General features: G+C 36.7%; 1 protein-coding gene across 2 annotated transcripts; it reads left to right on the forward strand.

The window, feature by feature from the left end:
• The first annotated feature begins 3,058 nt into the window (after nt 1-3,058).
• LOC140948249 (phosphatidylinositol 3,4,5-trisphosphate 3-phosphatase TPTE2-like) lies at nt 3,059-15,532 on the forward strand. 2 transcript variants are annotated; one of them, XM_073397472.1, is made up of 18 exons: nt 3,059-3,426; nt 6,568-6,615; nt 6,777-6,855; nt 7,128-7,201; nt 7,604-7,717; nt 8,119-8,209; nt 9,420-9,483; nt 9,812-9,876; nt 10,278-10,338; nt 11,265-11,346; nt 11,859-11,947; nt 12,357-12,418; nt 12,767-12,847; nt 13,021-13,126; nt 13,435-13,532; nt 13,737-13,841; nt 14,030-14,100; nt 14,550-15,532. In XM_073397472.1, the coding sequence occupies exons 1-18, from the start codon at nt 3,167-3,169 to the stop codon at nt 14,650-14,652; spliced, it is 1,653 nt and encodes a 550-aa protein (XP_073253573.1). In that variant the 5' UTR covers nt 3,059-3,166; the 3' UTR covers nt 14,653-15,532. The 2 variants fall into 2 exon arrangements, with proteins under 2 accessions (XP_073253573.1, XP_073253574.1); XM_073397473.1 differs by lacking the exon at nt 6,568-6,615.
• Nucleotides 15,533-15,952: the final 420 nt, after the last annotated feature.

A 15,952-nucleotide genomic window follows, 5' to 3' on the forward strand; every position in this document is an offset into this window, starting at 1 on the left:
TTATCCTCACTCTTCTTTCATCAAAATTCTGTTTGACAACACTGTTTTCTGGAATGATTTGAATCTGCAAAAGAATGGATCAAAAGTGAAAATCTCCTGAAAGCTTCTTATCCATGCAACATTCTTTTCCAAATGACTCCCAACTTTATTATTATTTTAATCACCCACAACTAAGTTTGATAATGAATGATTCACATTTGTCATTTCAAAATTTTTATTTTGAATATTTTTTAAATTAGCTCCTTATTATTATTATTATTGTTATTATTATTATTATTATTTTTTTTGCATATACCACATTTCCTCTTGGTTGAGCCCCAAGCCTTGACTAGATAAGCCCCCTTCCAAAATAAAAAGACTAAATAAGCCCCCTAAAAAGTCAAAAACTAGAGAAGCCCCTTCCCTGATAATGATGATGAGATCTACTTCATGCAAAAATGAATTGAAATGTTTGAGATAGACAGAAACTGGTCAGAACTATGTAACTACAACTTCAGTTGTACATCCAAACACCATTTTTTTTTGCATTTATTTGAAAACTTATGAAGCCCCCTCTCTTCCACCACCCTGTGAGTGTAATCGTACCCAGTCACTATTTATGTGTTTCTGGGGTGAGAGAAGATTGGGGTTAGGTTGAGGCATGGGGGGAATCATGGGAAGGGACCTAACCCCAATCCTCTCACCCCATAAACACATGAATCTAGCGACTGCATACCAATCTGCCCTGTGAGCAAAGGCTAGATTTTCCTGGTGTGAAAACCTCAAAAGTGGTAGCCTCTGGTCACAAAGTATCCTTCCACAAATAGGCATCTCACTGGTCAACTTCTAATAAGTTTCCAGTCCCCTGGCAAGAAATATGGTGTTGCAACGCAATACAGTCATTTCATGATTTAATAACATTTACTTTTAATCCTGGATGTTCTTTATCAATTATGGTTGTTGCTTCCTCAGCCCCCTGGGAAGAAAAGTATATAGTTGTGGAATTAATAATAATTATTATTTATTTTTTTATTTTTATGTCCTTTTTTTTTCACTTATAAGCAATTTTGTTCCCAGAGTCCTCAGGGTTTTTGGTTGGCATGTTATCACTTTACAGCCAGTACATATTCTGGGTACAAGATTGCTGTTTAGCATTAATAAACTGTTTTTAATATTATTGATGTAAGGAATGCTTACTGTTTGTAAGGAAATTTCAGTAAAAAAATTCTGACAAATGGTACTGGACTTGAAAACGTTTTTGAAAGAGGAGTGGGTTAGAGTTGTGTCTGGGTTAAAACAAATCATGCACCAACCGCCTCAAGAGGAAGTCTTGCTGCACTGGTTAACCAGACAAACGGTACAAAAAATTTTGGTCATAATTTTTTTCGGTAAAAACGGGAAAAAGATAATACCTTGAAAGGTGTTACTTTTATCCGGAAAATTTCCATCGGGATGAACCATTCCATTTGAATTCTCCCCGGAATTACCGGGTTTTCAATACAATTCGTAAGCACTCAAGGTTTGTTTAGCCTGCATAACAGTCACATCCTGATGTTCAGAATTATTTTCATTTTTCTTCTGATCAGAAAAGTCATTCTCCCACAAATATTTAAATGTTTATACTTTTTACTTTGATATTGTTTCTTTAAGAACTTTTTATGCTTCATTTTTTTAGATTAAGGTTGATATATTTTTAGATCATTCAATTTATTCTGTTTATTATTTTCAAATATTATGTTTAACTTTTACCAAACTGTAATGAAGTATAAAATGGCACAAGTAAATGACCACTTAAAGTCTCAATTAGTGACGTCACAAGCGCACCTGACATTTAACACTGGGAAGAAATATTTAAATTAGCTACAGTATTAAGAATATTCACGATCGTTGCATAAAATTAACAAAAAATCTTTTGAATTACAAAGAAATAATCAGGATATAAGTTGAGCGTTCAACTACGAAAAGATACTATCCGTCCGATACTTTTCCTATCTCTCATTATAAACGGTCAATCAATCGTCGATAAAAGTGCTTTCCGATTTCTCTCAGCTTTAGAAGACTTTTATTTCCCATGCACGGTCAATCAATCATTGATACAACTGTTTTCCGACTTCTCAGGTAAAAAATCCATTTATTTGATGCAACCAAATCCTTTGTAGAAAGATGATATAGGTGGTCGGAGCCTTGAAAGAAAACTGCATATTTTTCGGTGCAGTTGTGCTCCCATGAACACGACAAAGAAAATCTAAGCCATACCTTTCCTACCAGCTCTGGCCATTCATTTTTGGGTGTTTTTTCTCCCTTTTTCCATCTGAATAATTTCTGTCCGATCCCAGATATTTTAGACATTTTAATTAAAATTTCCAAGGGAATTAAAACCCATCGCTGAAATGTAAATTTGGAGCCGAAAATGTAAACAGACGGGCCGATGTGAAGAAACTCGTTATCATGTCGAGGCGAAAGTTTGGCGGGAACTAACAGGATCCGGAAGTTTTTCCCCGCCCCCCCAGCGCTCAGTCAACTTCGCTGTACCTTCCGTTTTGTCTTTCCATCGGGTTCACGGCCTGCTTTAAGTTTTTTCGGTTCTTAAGTCTGAAGTCTGAAAAAGTTTTATTTACATTCCGTCTTTTTGTTTCTCCCTGGGAGTAAGTTTCCTTTTCTTTTTTACACGTGCTTAACTTCCGTTTTGAATTTTTATTGCCAGATTTCTTTCAGCTTTTTAAAATAGTTTATTACTTTGCTTTCTGATAAAGAAAAGGAACCCAGATCAGGCTTCGGCACTCGTTCCAAAAAAAGTGTCTAATCACAGGTTTAAAATTCAGCTGTCAACACAACATCAAACAGGAAGCTATAAACAAAGTACGAGAGCATTCCCGTGCATTTTTAAAATTTTTTTAAATAAATTTTTGCAATTTCGGTGTTTTGTTTGATAGCTCCATTACTGAGGCTATAAATGATTATTTGAGGAAATGTATCCATGAAAAAATCGGTGAGAGAGAAAATATATAGCAACGGGCAGAACAGGACTCTCACTGACTGCCTGACAGAACAAAAATCCTCGGACCCCTCCCCAAAGCAGTCGGGTTTGTGCCTGTTTCACGAGGTGTCTGGTTACGAAGGGCACTATAAAAACTGAACGCCAGAGGTATGTGAATCTCTTGCCAGATACCATAAGCATATTGAACTTATGGATAACCCGAATTTCAGTGCAAGCTATCAGCGATCCGGTAGCGAAGAAAAGCTGGTTTATACAAAAATGAGCGACGAAGGGGACGAGGACGATTTCGACAACGAGGAAGAAGACGAGGATGATGAAGATCTCAAAGAGGAGGAGTATGACTTCGCACAGGTTTCTATCCCCACCAAGCATATCCGCTTTGTAACTGATGCTTCTCTGAGCTCCTGGAGTGAGCCAGAAAAACATTGGGAGAAGACCAGTTGTTTAGGGTAAGTACTTGGCTAAATTTTTGGCATATGCCGAAAGTTTAGCATTAAAAGTTGATGTCCGCTCAATCGCGCGCGGCCGGCCATGCGTTTGATTTGTCAGCATATCAAGCTGAGTTGTGCTTGCAAGTCATTTCACTCTGTTCATGACCCGGCAAATTACATAGCCATTAACATTGACGGATTAACTTTAGAGCGCTAAACATGAATAGAATTTTACTGAGTTTAGGATTAATTCTTTCCTCTTGTACATACATCCGCCTACCGGTCATGAAATTATCATATAAGTTCCACAATGAGTGATCGATACAATAACAAATTTTAGGGTTCTTGCACTTAGTAGTGAACAATTGGCATGACTGTTATGTTTCAAGGTTGGCTAAAGCTTCAATTATTATATCATGAGGCGAAGAGTTTTCATCCACCATTAATTATTATCCACCATTCGGCTTTCAGTTGGTGTCTAATTCCTAATAAATTCAGATACGTGTAAGTCGTGTGCACGTGTGCATTCGAGATGATATTGGACTTATCTTTGCTCAAATTTACGTCACACAAAGCACTTTTTAAAACAAATATTGGATATTGTTTCCCACACATTAAAAGTTTGAAAAACTTGGGCCACTTTTAAATGTCATTCTACTGCTTTGTAAATCGGGCTCTCTGTAACTCAACGCCAGCGCTACAATGGCACAAAACAGTGCCCAATCCAGACCTCGAGATAACGGGGGACCCGGTCATCCAAAGACCCTTAGATAAGGGGGGGGGGGGGGTGTCTCCAAAAATTTTTTTTGGCCCTTCAGGCCTAAGTTTGGTCTTAAAATAAGGGTGGGGGAGGGGGGGGGTGGGCCCCTTCCCTGGATCAACCACTGCAAAAGCACAACTTGGTTTCAGATCTTGATTTTTTTTTTGTCAGTCAAATTAAACAGCTTTTGTCAAAAATAAAATACACGACATTTGACACGAAGGCTGTTTAGCGAAAGCTACTGCACCTAAAGGCAATAATGTGAGCAAAATGATTGACTTTTGCGAAAGTGCTGTAAATTCACTAAAGCCCAAGACTGCCCCACATACGATTAGTGGTAGAGACCACTGGCCAGCATTGTCTCATGTTTAACCTCATCTAACATTCATGAAACTCACCAATCACAGAGATGCCTCTTTTGGACTACCACTGCTCCCCCTCCCCCACCCTGAAACACACAATTTGACCCAGTCTTGGCCTTTTTTTTTCTCTCTACCTTCCTTTTGTGTGACTTGCACTGTGCAGTTACATGTATGTACAAAAACCCACCAGAGCAGTGAGCATCCATAATAATGCCCAGCGTGCAGGCTGCCAGCAAATTTCTCTAACAGACAGTAAAATTGTTGGAACAGGTGACTGACAGCCCATGTCACAGACATAATCTAACCCTGGTTAGTAGTGTCTGAGAAGCACTCTCATTATCCTTGTTCCGGGGGCCTAATGGACTCAACAAATTACCGGAAATGAGTGTTGAATATCCCTTTAACCTGCTTGGGAAATCAGCAATGGCTTTTATAACAGGCCAATCATGGTGCGTTTGTCTCAAATCCTGGTACACACAATCGGCCACAAACTTGTTTAGACATTGTACTCAAATAGGGTAACTATAGAGAGCTAAAGAATCCACAGCCCTCTGCTGTCCCCTCCATTCAAAGTTGGGTTGTTTGTTGTTTTCTATAGGTAGCACCAACAGCTGCACAACATTGCCTGGAGGGGGTGGGGGAGGCTATATTTTCCTCTTTTGAAGTCAATAAAACATCAAAAAGCCCCTTTAGGGCGAAGTGTCTCAACGCATTTTGTTGCCGATTGCAGGTGGGGGCCCAGGCTAGTGACTCCTGGCAGTTCTATGAGCAAGGCCCAGAGGGCTGAGCTTCTAAGGGATCTGGGGGTATGCTCCTGTGGAATATTTTGAAATTTTACTCTTTGTGAGATTCAAACTCCTGCAATGTCGGGCCATGATACTTGTTCAGACCATTACCTTTTTATGCTTGAACCCAAAATGACTAATTTATTGAATGCAAGATGTAAATTGTAATTTACTAAAAAAACAATCTCCCTTCCCTTGAACTTCAAGAAACATGCTTGTGTCCCCACTGTAACAGGATGGATTCATTCATTGTAAGAAATTGTCTCTGGTAGCTTATTTAACTTAAATTATGTAATAGACAAAACTAAGATTATGTTGAGGTCCAACTGAGAACATTTACAAAGCCTTATTCAAAGAACCAATTTGCAGTTAACTAGTGGTGTAGCAATAATTATTATGACCGTTCCATTCGATTCACAATTCTTTGATTCCACATTTCGATTTTGGTTCGATTTTTGCACACCTTTTCTAGGGTACCTTCAGTGAGTTATTATAATTATTGTAAAATCAGAATCCAGAACTCTTTAAAATGTGCATTTTTTGATTGAGGAGCAAAGACGATAGCAGTTCGTGCACTGTTTTGTGTTACCTGGTAAAAATGCTGTCCTTCAACCACCCCTTGAGAATTTCCAAATAAGGTAAAACACGTGCGACACGCTCTTTGTCAGGTTCTCAAACATGGTGATGAACAAAGCGACTGTTAATCCTCCTGTCCCTGTTACTTTTCTCAAATTGAGGGTTTAGGGTTGCATGTTGTTAACATTACGCATTATGTTATAAGAGTTATGAAACATTTACATAATCATATCGAAATAATCGAAATCGAAAGGCAATAATCGAAATCGAATTGAATCGCAAGGAATATGAATCGTTACACCCCTACAGTTAACCATAATTCCTTAAATTGTAAAATTTTGTATATATGGCAAATAAAGAATGAATGAATGAATAATGAATTGAGTGGTGAATATGGTCCTTTTAACATCACATGTATTGTATATATTTGTAGTGTGAACAGGGGGTGATCTTATAACTCATAGCCTGCAGAATTCTGTTGGTTGCCAGCTTCTTTTGGGAACCCTACCACTAGCTAAGGTGCTGCTTGAGCACATCTCTGATTGAGCCTCTGCAGTAAATCTGTGAGCCTTATATTCTGACCTATTCTGACCTTTTGAAACAGCTCACTTGAGTGTTGGATTTTGTCTACTCTGTGGCAGGAGAAATAATGCACAGTGTTGTTTAAATTTGACAGGAAATTTAGAGAAAATGTTAGGAAAATTGTGGAGCATTTCTTTTTCAGGTGAGGGAATTAAATTAGTTGTCTTCACCTGTTTGCTTTGAAGAAGTAAAAAAATTAAGAACTTAAAGCAGTTCAAAATAATTATAACATGAACAAATCAAGCAACAAGTGTAACACTTACAATAACTTATAAACTTCTTTGGTGCATTATTTTGTTTCAGATTATTTAGTCTGCTGTTAGTTCTGGTGGACATTATTATTGTTATAGTAGACTTGGCAACTGCAGGAGGATCAGAAAAGGTAACATTGGAATGTACATGTATTTAAACTTGCTGTCAATTGGGAGGGTGTATCAAATAAAGCCTTATTTCTCTCTTTAGTTCACAAGAAAATTCAAGATGATTTATGACAAGAATCAAGGAGTTTATCAGAAATCACATCCCTACAATAGTAGTAATAATATTAGTTGTAATGATAGTAATAATAACAGTGATAATGATGATGATGATGATGATGATGATGATGAGACAAGCAATAATGGACCAGCATTAATGCTGAGGTCTTTGTTGCAGAGTCTGGAGATTATTTCTGTGATAATAGTAACATATTTCCTGATGGAACTTCTGCTGAGAATGTATGCATTAGGGTAAGTGAATCATCTAATTTGATAATGGTTTCAATCGAAGAGTACAGTGCCATCATTCTGTATCAAGTTTGATAAGGTAAGATAAGGTGCCTGTAAACAAAAAATACATCCGATTATAAGTCTCCCCTCCCCCCCGGATATAATCCCCCCTCCAAATTTATTGAAATTAATTCAGTTTATTATGATGTTTTGAAGTTCAATTAGAAATCGGTACAATTAGCCCCCCTAAAACCCCTACAGAGATGTACAAGCCCTGGGAATTTAAGTGGCAGCTTACAGTAAACAGTGTGGAAATAAAAGGCAAGAGTCATCAAGTGGTTTGTTGCAAATTTAAACTGTAAACAAAACATGGCGTGCGTACTAGCATTTTCAATGTTGTTTTTATTCTTTTGGTTGTTGCAGAACATCATTCTTTCATAGATGGCTGGAGATCTTAGACATGATTGTAGTCATCGTCTCATTTATTCTCACGCTCGTCTTCTCCTGGTTTACCTTACAGGAACATGGTTATGCCAAGTAAGTACTGCAGTTTAATGAAGAAACAGTCTTACAAAAAACAAGTTCTTGACATAATTATTTTGATTATCCTTGATTATGTCTGTTAGCATTTTACTTTAAGATGACACCTTTGAGGATTATTGACACACATGTAAACATTTAATAGAATTGAGAAAAAGTTATTTTTTTACAAAAAAAATTAGTTATTAAAATAATCAAATATCAAAAGAGCCTCTTCATTTTATGTGGAGGAAACAGGTGTATTTAAAGGTCTAAAATACACAAAATGTACAGTAAAAGTACCTATTTTATGTAAAAGTATTATTTTTAATCCAGAAATGTCAAAATAGTCACAGGTTTCCACCAGAATTTGTGACAAATTCAGCCAATATCGTTATTCTCCAATCCATCTGTTTTAGACTTGTAGTTGCTGCTCGTTTTGTGCGTGTGCTGCTGTTTATAAGGATTGTTACTGGGAAAGATCAGCTAGAAAGAGCAACAAGAAGAATGGTGAGTAAGTCACAAGATGGAAATGTTTGAAACTGAAAAAATGTTTCCAAACCACTGATACAGCTGAGCAGGCATAAGTAACTTAAATGATGACTTAAAAAAACTTGGGAATAGTTTAGGAAAGACAAATGAGTGACTGCAGTTGACAGTGGGTAGACTATAGGACTTTGTGCCGGTTAGACTGCCATACACATTGATCGGGACTCTTCTGGTTTGGCTGGCTTTCTGGTAGTTTAAAACATCAATCAACTGACTTATCAGTGATCCCAATTTGAGGCACTGTCATTGGAATACCAAACATACATTACTTGTTAATAGGTAGATCTTCCCAAGGTCTCTCTGAGGCACAATGAGTGAACTTGAAAAAATAATTAGAGTTTTAGATTGTCCTTTGGGCAAGCAGCACCCAAATTTTGACTGCTCGTCTAAGTTTATTTTTTAGTCTCAAAATGAATTGCTTGGGTCTTCACCCATCAATGAAGTGAACTTGAAAGGTTACTTGCCTGACACAAAAGTCTACTTGTCACAGATCAGATGTCTGTATGGGACTCCTTTTGATGCCCTGAGCGGAGGCAAACTATCTTACTAGTCTATGCATTGTGTTTATGAGACATGGGAATTTATCCCGACACTCTCCTTGTCTCATTTGGAAGTGAGATGGGGCAGTGGGGTGCAATTTATAGAAGTTATAATAAAAATTTAATGCCTTGCAAGGCTACTGCCTAACGGGAGCCCGGGAGCCTGGGGCTCCTACTATTTACTCTCAGGCAACCAAAATTTCAAACAGGGAGACCAAACGGGCGCCTTAAACATGTGATTCTCAGACTAACTTCCAGTGAACAAACAACGACATTCCCTGCTCATTCTGCACTCAGTAGTCGTAAAACATGCCTTTTTTCTTGCAAGACCTATTGTTAGCCATTCTTATGCTAATTAGCCGAAAACTACTCCAAAGAAGAGGAATTGGTGAAAAATCGGTTTTTTCGCTACTCGCTGGCTGTCACCAGAAAGGGTTAATAAAGTTACTGATCTTTTTTAGCAGCTCGGGCTCCTAACTTTTTATTTTAGGAGCCCAAAGTGCTCCCAAAAAATTTTCTTAGGCAGCAACCTTGCCTTGTGGGAAGTTGGAAGCTTCATGTAAAAATAAGTAAATGTAATACTAAAAGTTAAATGTAAAGAAATAGTTTGTTTCTTTCGTTGTGGCTTGTAGATATCACAGAACAAGAGGAGATACCAAAAGGATGGATTTGATCTAGATCTTACATATATCACAGGTAAAGTTCTTTTTGAAAAAATAATGGATTTTGCTGGTTTATAAGAAAAAAATGATTGGATTGTTGATTTATTTGGAAGTATAGTGGAACCCTGTTTATATGGTCACTAATGGGCCAAAATAAATTAGCCGTGTTAATGGGTGATCGTATTAATGAGGGTTTTTTTACAAGAAAATGTATGGCCGTTTTGCCAGGCAGCCAAAAAAAGGGACCATAAGAATGAAGTGACCATATTACCGTGGTGGCCATAAGGTGGGGTTTCACTGTATTGCATGGACTTTAAGCATATGGCAATAACTTTTCATATATATTTTCTGTTTTCTTACAGAGAAAGTTATTGCTATGTCATTTCCATCCTCTGGGAAGTACAAGATGTATCGAAATCCAATTAATGTGAGTTTGTCAATGTAATGTACTTGTAAGCACTTGAGAAGGGCTCAATGAGCTAACGAAAGGCTAATTTGTTTTATTTTGTAGATGTTCTAGTTTAGTTTAATCCCTTGACTTTTGCTCAATAATATTTATTTTATTTACTCTAATAACAATTTATCAATACCCACAAATGAAGGCAAAGATCAAACCACAACTCGCATACATTTGATATCCTTCCAAATTTACACATGGTGCATGATGTAACTTTCACTTTATTATACCTGTCTTGTGAAAAATTCTTACACTATTCACTATGTAATGTCTGCATGTACTTTACAGCATGCTTAATAATACACCTGCTAATTCAGATTCAAATGGTTTTAACTTGGTAGAGTAAAAAGTAGTTTTCATTCAATCAACAGGAAGTTGTGCGGTTCCTAGACACCAAACATGAAAACCACTACAAAGTGTATAATTTATGCAGTAAGTTAAACTATCATCTGCTTTCTGATCTTCAAGTTGGGTTTCAAATCAGTGTGTGGTACCTAACAGCTTTTGTTCTGAAGTGGCCAATCAACCTTAATGTCACGTGATAATGTTACCCATTTTTCAAAAATTTATGATCATCTTCTGTGGTGGGAAATTTCTCCCTTTCTTTAAGTCGCCATGAAAGGACAACCCACACCGCACCTGTTATAAACATCACAATTTAAAGGGATTCCCCCGTTTAGGTAGTCTCTTGGAACTTCAGTTTTGAGTATTATTCTACTCAGTTCCTTGTACCTCTACCAGTCCTTGTTATGACTATTTTAATACATGCATGAAGATTTCCCTTACCCTCTATGTTAGGAGATTCCTATTTTAAAAGTCAAGTCTCCTGCTCTCTGGAGAGTGAAGAATCAGTTCCTCTAACCCAGGCATGGGGGGGCAGGGAATACCTTGCTCTGAGGGAAATTGTTCTGTTCTTGTAATCTATAAGAGGTCACTTGTTGGGACTAAAAATGTCAGGGAGATTTTCCCTGCCCTTTTTTAGTACGGGAATCCCCTAATAGGGGATTCCCTGGTCCTCCACTTTAGTGGAATTACTCTTTTTCTGGAACCTGTACAAGTCCATTTATGACCTTGTTTCGTAGATTTGCCCATTAAGGCCTTTCTGCTAAGCTATTACCCTACTACTGATCCATGTTATAAGAATTACACCTTTGTGGAATGTTGCCCTGTCCTGTTTGTCCGCAAGAAGTACCTGTCATTACCATGTTAGGGGAATCCCCTGGTCTCTCCTGTTAGGCTAACTTGTCTGGTTACCTAATATTTCCCAAAGGATAACCCACATGTCTACAAAAGTAATGCCCTTGCTATGATTGTTCCTCTCAATACAATATTTTATTATTGTATTAATTGATGTTCAGGTGAGAGAAGCTATGAGCCATCTATGTTTCATAACAGAGTGGAGAGAATTCCTATTGATGACCATAACGTCCCTAGACTAAGGTTAGAATCTGACTCGTCCCCAGTTGTCTCTCTCTATCTCTCCCTAGTGGCTCATGACATGTGATGGAAAGGAGGAAAGCAAGGGAGAGAGAGTCTTCCTCTCTTCTCCCTTCTCATCACCCCTGCTCCCATCATGCATGTTACACGAGAAGGCTACTGGGGATAAGTCAGAGTTAGAATAACATTATTGCTATGTTTTATGCAGTTTTTACTTCAAACTTTAAAGTGACATTGAATGATAAGAGCAAGTCGGTTATAAGATTATTGTGACAAGGTCAATCAAAACCCTTTTTAAAACCTACTTGGCAGATTTTTCCTTCACAAAATGTAACCTTTGCATCTCAAAAGGTATTATAACTTTTAATTTGCACTATTGAAGTTACATGTACATGTAAATTTAACTTTTTCCTTAAATTAATATTGTCACATGAGGTTGTTGTTTAGTTCTGTCGTCATCTAATGAGAAGGGTAGCTGAAAGTCATTTGATAAGTTTTCAATGTTTCCTTTCCAGCCAGTTATTGTATTTTACTCACAATGTGAGAGAATGGCTTGATAGAGATCCAAAGAATGTCATTGCTGTACATTGTAAAGGAGGAAAAGGTGATTAATAGTATTCTCTGCCATCATATTTCAATGACTCGGTACATTAAACTGTGTATTATATTATTACATGTACTTTCCCTTAAAGGAGTTTAAACAGTATCCCGCTAGTTAACAATGGCAGTTGTTGTCCAGGACAAACTTAGATTTTTCTACCTGGGAATTACATTATACGTTTTTATGCCTGCTTACCCAGCAGGTGAGAGTCCCAGGCAAGGTAGCTTCTAACTAAAATCATGTTCAAATTTGTGTGTTTGTTGTTATTTGCTGGATTCTAGCTTTTTTTAAGTACCAAGTTTTTTCATTATGCTTTATTTGTGGCCAGGGAAATGAATTGCCTGTAGCAATCACATTTATTTCCATTTACAAATTTGGTGTTCACTGTGTTGAATTACTATTCTTATTTTAGGTAGAACAGGCACTGCAATATGTTCGTGGCTTATTGCCAATGGACAGTTTGAACAAGCTCAGGTATTATTGAGTTCGATAGGTTTTTTTGTCTTTGTCTTTTTTTTTGGATACTGTATAAACATTATTTCCTTGAAAAATGGTTACTTTTAAATGGTGGAAACCTGTATTTTAAACTACAATTCATAATTTATAATTTGTTGTTGTTATCTCTTTGAGTTTTGTTTATCTTTGTCAGTACTATTATCACCTTTTATCACTGTTATTGCCTGGAGCTCCAACCTAGATCTATCAGCAGGAATATCTCATGAAAATGTTTGGGTTTCCATCCTTTCACCACAATTATTTTAGAGTAAATTGATTGATCATTGGTGACTATTTGGATTGTCTTGGCATTTTTCATTCCTCTAGCACAGCTTGGAATATTTTGGACACAGAAGAACAGATTATTCAGTTGGGAATCAGTACCAAGGAGTGCAAACACCCAGCCAGGTTTGTTTGTACTGGGTCAGCATTGTTATAACTGGTTTTCAGTTGTCAGCAGTGGGGTTTCTCACCCTGCATTTTTAATGAAACTGTTCAGGCCAAAATTAGCCCTTCAGTTTTATTTGGTTTCCATGAAATTACTTATTGAGTTGTTTTTTAATTGTTATTTCTCTCTCCAGAGCCGTTTTGTAGGCTACCTTGAGCGAGTTTTCACCAAGTTAAATGGCCGTCTCCCCCCATCAATATCTTACCGCATTAAAAACATCAAGATAGATGGAATATCTGGTACGTAGACTACCTGTACATTTTTTACAGTTAACAAGAACGTTTTCTTTAAGACTTCAATACAGTAAAGATAAAACACAAGGAACTTGTTAAAAGTTTGTGGTTTATCTTCTTATTTTCTTTTTTTCGCCTTGAAGTTTTAGCATTAATTAACTGTAGTTCTAGTTGGGAGCTAAACTTGGCAGACAAGACAGTAACTGGTCAGGGGGGCTCTTTCTAAATAACCTTGTTACCAAGAAGGGAGAATTCGGCATTTTTAGGTGAAAATTATCTTAAAGGGTATTTTCATATTTTATGCTTTTCTTCAGGTCTTGGTGATGGCAATGGAAATGACATTTCATTTGAAATAATCATCAATGGTATTACTGTTTTTAAAATGGAGCTTGCAAGTTCACGTGATGGACAGGTAAGTAGCACATAATTACTCAGCCAATTTGTATAAGATGAAAATTTCCCTTGAAGGGTAATTCTGTTCTTGATTGGTGTTTTTCAATCCTATTGCTTCTCATGTAAGCACAATAGTGGAGGGGGACAAGCGACGTAGGATATAGTAGTGGATGTATTTGTATTGATATGTTTTGAATGCTGATACTTGGAACCTTTTTCACAGATACAACATCTAAAAGAACTCGACAAACTTGTTATCATTCTATATGAAGCAGAGTCCCCTACTCTTACAGGAGACGTTAAAATGAAGTTTTATTCATCCAATCCGGTAAGATGGCCTGGTGTAATCCTCAACTTGATTTATGTTTTCAATGAGTTGTTGTTAGTTAGAACTTGCTTTTTTCCCAGACCATTTTCCCAACATATCATGTATTCCTCCCTCTTCGAAAATTTCTGGTGCTTAACTGGTTTAATGAAATAGTTTAACTACATGTTTTTTTTGGTGTGGTTATTTAGAATGTTCCATGTGAATATGACAAGTGTGCCTTCTTCTTTTGGTTCCATACAAGTTTTATTGAGAATAACAGGTAGGACTAATTCAGCTGAAAGTAGACAAACAGCAGTCTGCTCAGAATATAAAAATAATACTGCTAGTGCAAAAGTTATGTTGAAGCAATTTACGTCTCTTTAATCTTGAAATAACATTTTTGTAATAAATTATATTGAATGTCTGTATCTAAATGACTTGTATTGTTTCTGTAGGAAATAAATAAACTGAAACTGAACCCCCCTCCTCATCCCCCTCCTGCTTTCTTTTTCTTTTTTATCCCCAAAGGTTCTTTGTGTTTAGATGCTTTAGACTGGAAGTGACTGCCTTGTAGACTAGATCTAATGGAATTATTTAAACTGTTTCTTGCATGGATTTAAGTCATTGATAATACACAATAGCATTATTAATGAAAAAATTAGGAAGTTATATTTTATAAGAATATTGTGCATACATTTTTTTGTTTCTCAAGAAGTTGAATTTTTGCAGGTTGTTTCTTCGTCGCGGTGAGTTGGATAATCCCCACAAACCCAAAACATGGAAGACATACCAGGAAAATTTTGGTGTAGATATTACATTTGCAAGACTTTGATTGAAACAAGCAAGATCAAAATGACTTTAAGCCATTTTAATTCAATCCCATTTTTTAGTGCTAATAATATTCATGAAACCCATTATCTTATCAGGGATCATACAGGGGGTAAATTTTGCAATATTGTTCCTTTTAGATTATATTTACAATGAAATGTCCCTGTATTTAAATTTTTGGACCACTATGGCCACTACAACAATCCTCCAGGAGTCTGATTTCTTCAGCCTTTTAAACCATTTTTACAGATTTTGGCTCTGTCAATGAAAGAGAGAATTCTTTGATGGCAGAGTTTAAGCAGGAAACTGATTTGAATCTGTCATAGCCCTCATGGCTATCCTGTATAAGAGTATACTTACCTTGGTCATCAAAATGTTGAGCATTTCTTAAAAAAAACCAAGCAATTTCAAATTGCAAAAGGCTGGGCAAATACAACTTACAAGTTTCCATCAAATGGTACAAAATTCCATGCTAAGATAATTCTGATAGAAAATAATTGTTAACGGAACCTTAAGTTACCCTTTTTCACAAGTTTACGTTTTTTTGTTTGATTTTATGGGAGTTCCCACGATCTCTAAACCTACCCACCCCCCAACCCCATGCACCACCTTTTTCTACCACCCTCTCCTGGTGGGTAGAATTTTTTAACAGGTCATTCAGAGTAAAACAGTTAAATGAAATATTTTCTTATAATTTAGAGAAGCGAGATATATACCTTAACTACACACAAGAAATTGTCCATGGACTCAACAGATAAAAGATTAGTTTTTTTGAAACAAAGTAATAGTAAAGTAAAAAATAAATAAATATTAAAGAAAAACTATGGTACATGGCAACCTGCTCTTTTGTTGTACAGAGGTTTGTTAGTAGGGCTTGCAATCTGTTTGGTTTTTTAATGTATAGCTGAGAGTGCACAAGGCATGTGTTGATTCTCAATTTCCTTTGCTCCGTAGCCCTAATTTGTGAACTCAGACCAGATCGACTAATTAACATATAGGGAAACAATAATTGAACTGTTGTATCGTAAGTATGTAAATGAGGTGATCTGGTCCGAGTTTTGTACCTGCCTAATAATTACGGCTAGGTGACAAATGAAATTGAGGATTATACCTGGTGAAAAAAATTTAACCTTAATTTAATTTTGACCTGTAACACATAAAATTCTTTCAGGAGTCCAGTTTGGAATAAACCATGATAAACCGTTTGGTTTCATGGTTCCTTTAACATCGTGATACACAAGACATTTTATGCAAAGTTCAAGATAGCCTGTGCACAAACACCCCCTTCCCTCAAAAATAATCCT

Source organism: Porites lutea, chromosome 9 (genome assembly GCF_958299795.1).
Source record: "Porites lutea chromosome 9, jaPorLute2.1, whole genome shotgun sequence".
Classification (NCBI taxonomy): Eukaryota; Metazoa; Cnidaria; class Anthozoa; order Scleractinia; family Poritidae; genus Porites; species Porites lutea.

Bases quoted from the DNA above. Each gene is read 5' to 3' on its own strand.
- LOC140948249 (XM_073397472.1), top strand. From the start codon at position 3,167: ATGGATAACCCGAATTTCAGTGCAAGCTATCAGCGATCCGGTAGCGAA. The intron at 6,856-7,127 runs GTAACATTGGAA...TCTTTGTTGCAG, and splicing joins CTGCAGGAGGATCAGAAAAG to AGTCTGGAGATTATTTCTGT. The intron at 13,533-13,736 runs GTAAGTAGCACA...CCTTTTTCACAG, and splicing joins CAAGTTCACGTGATGGACAG to ATACAACATCTAAAAGAACT.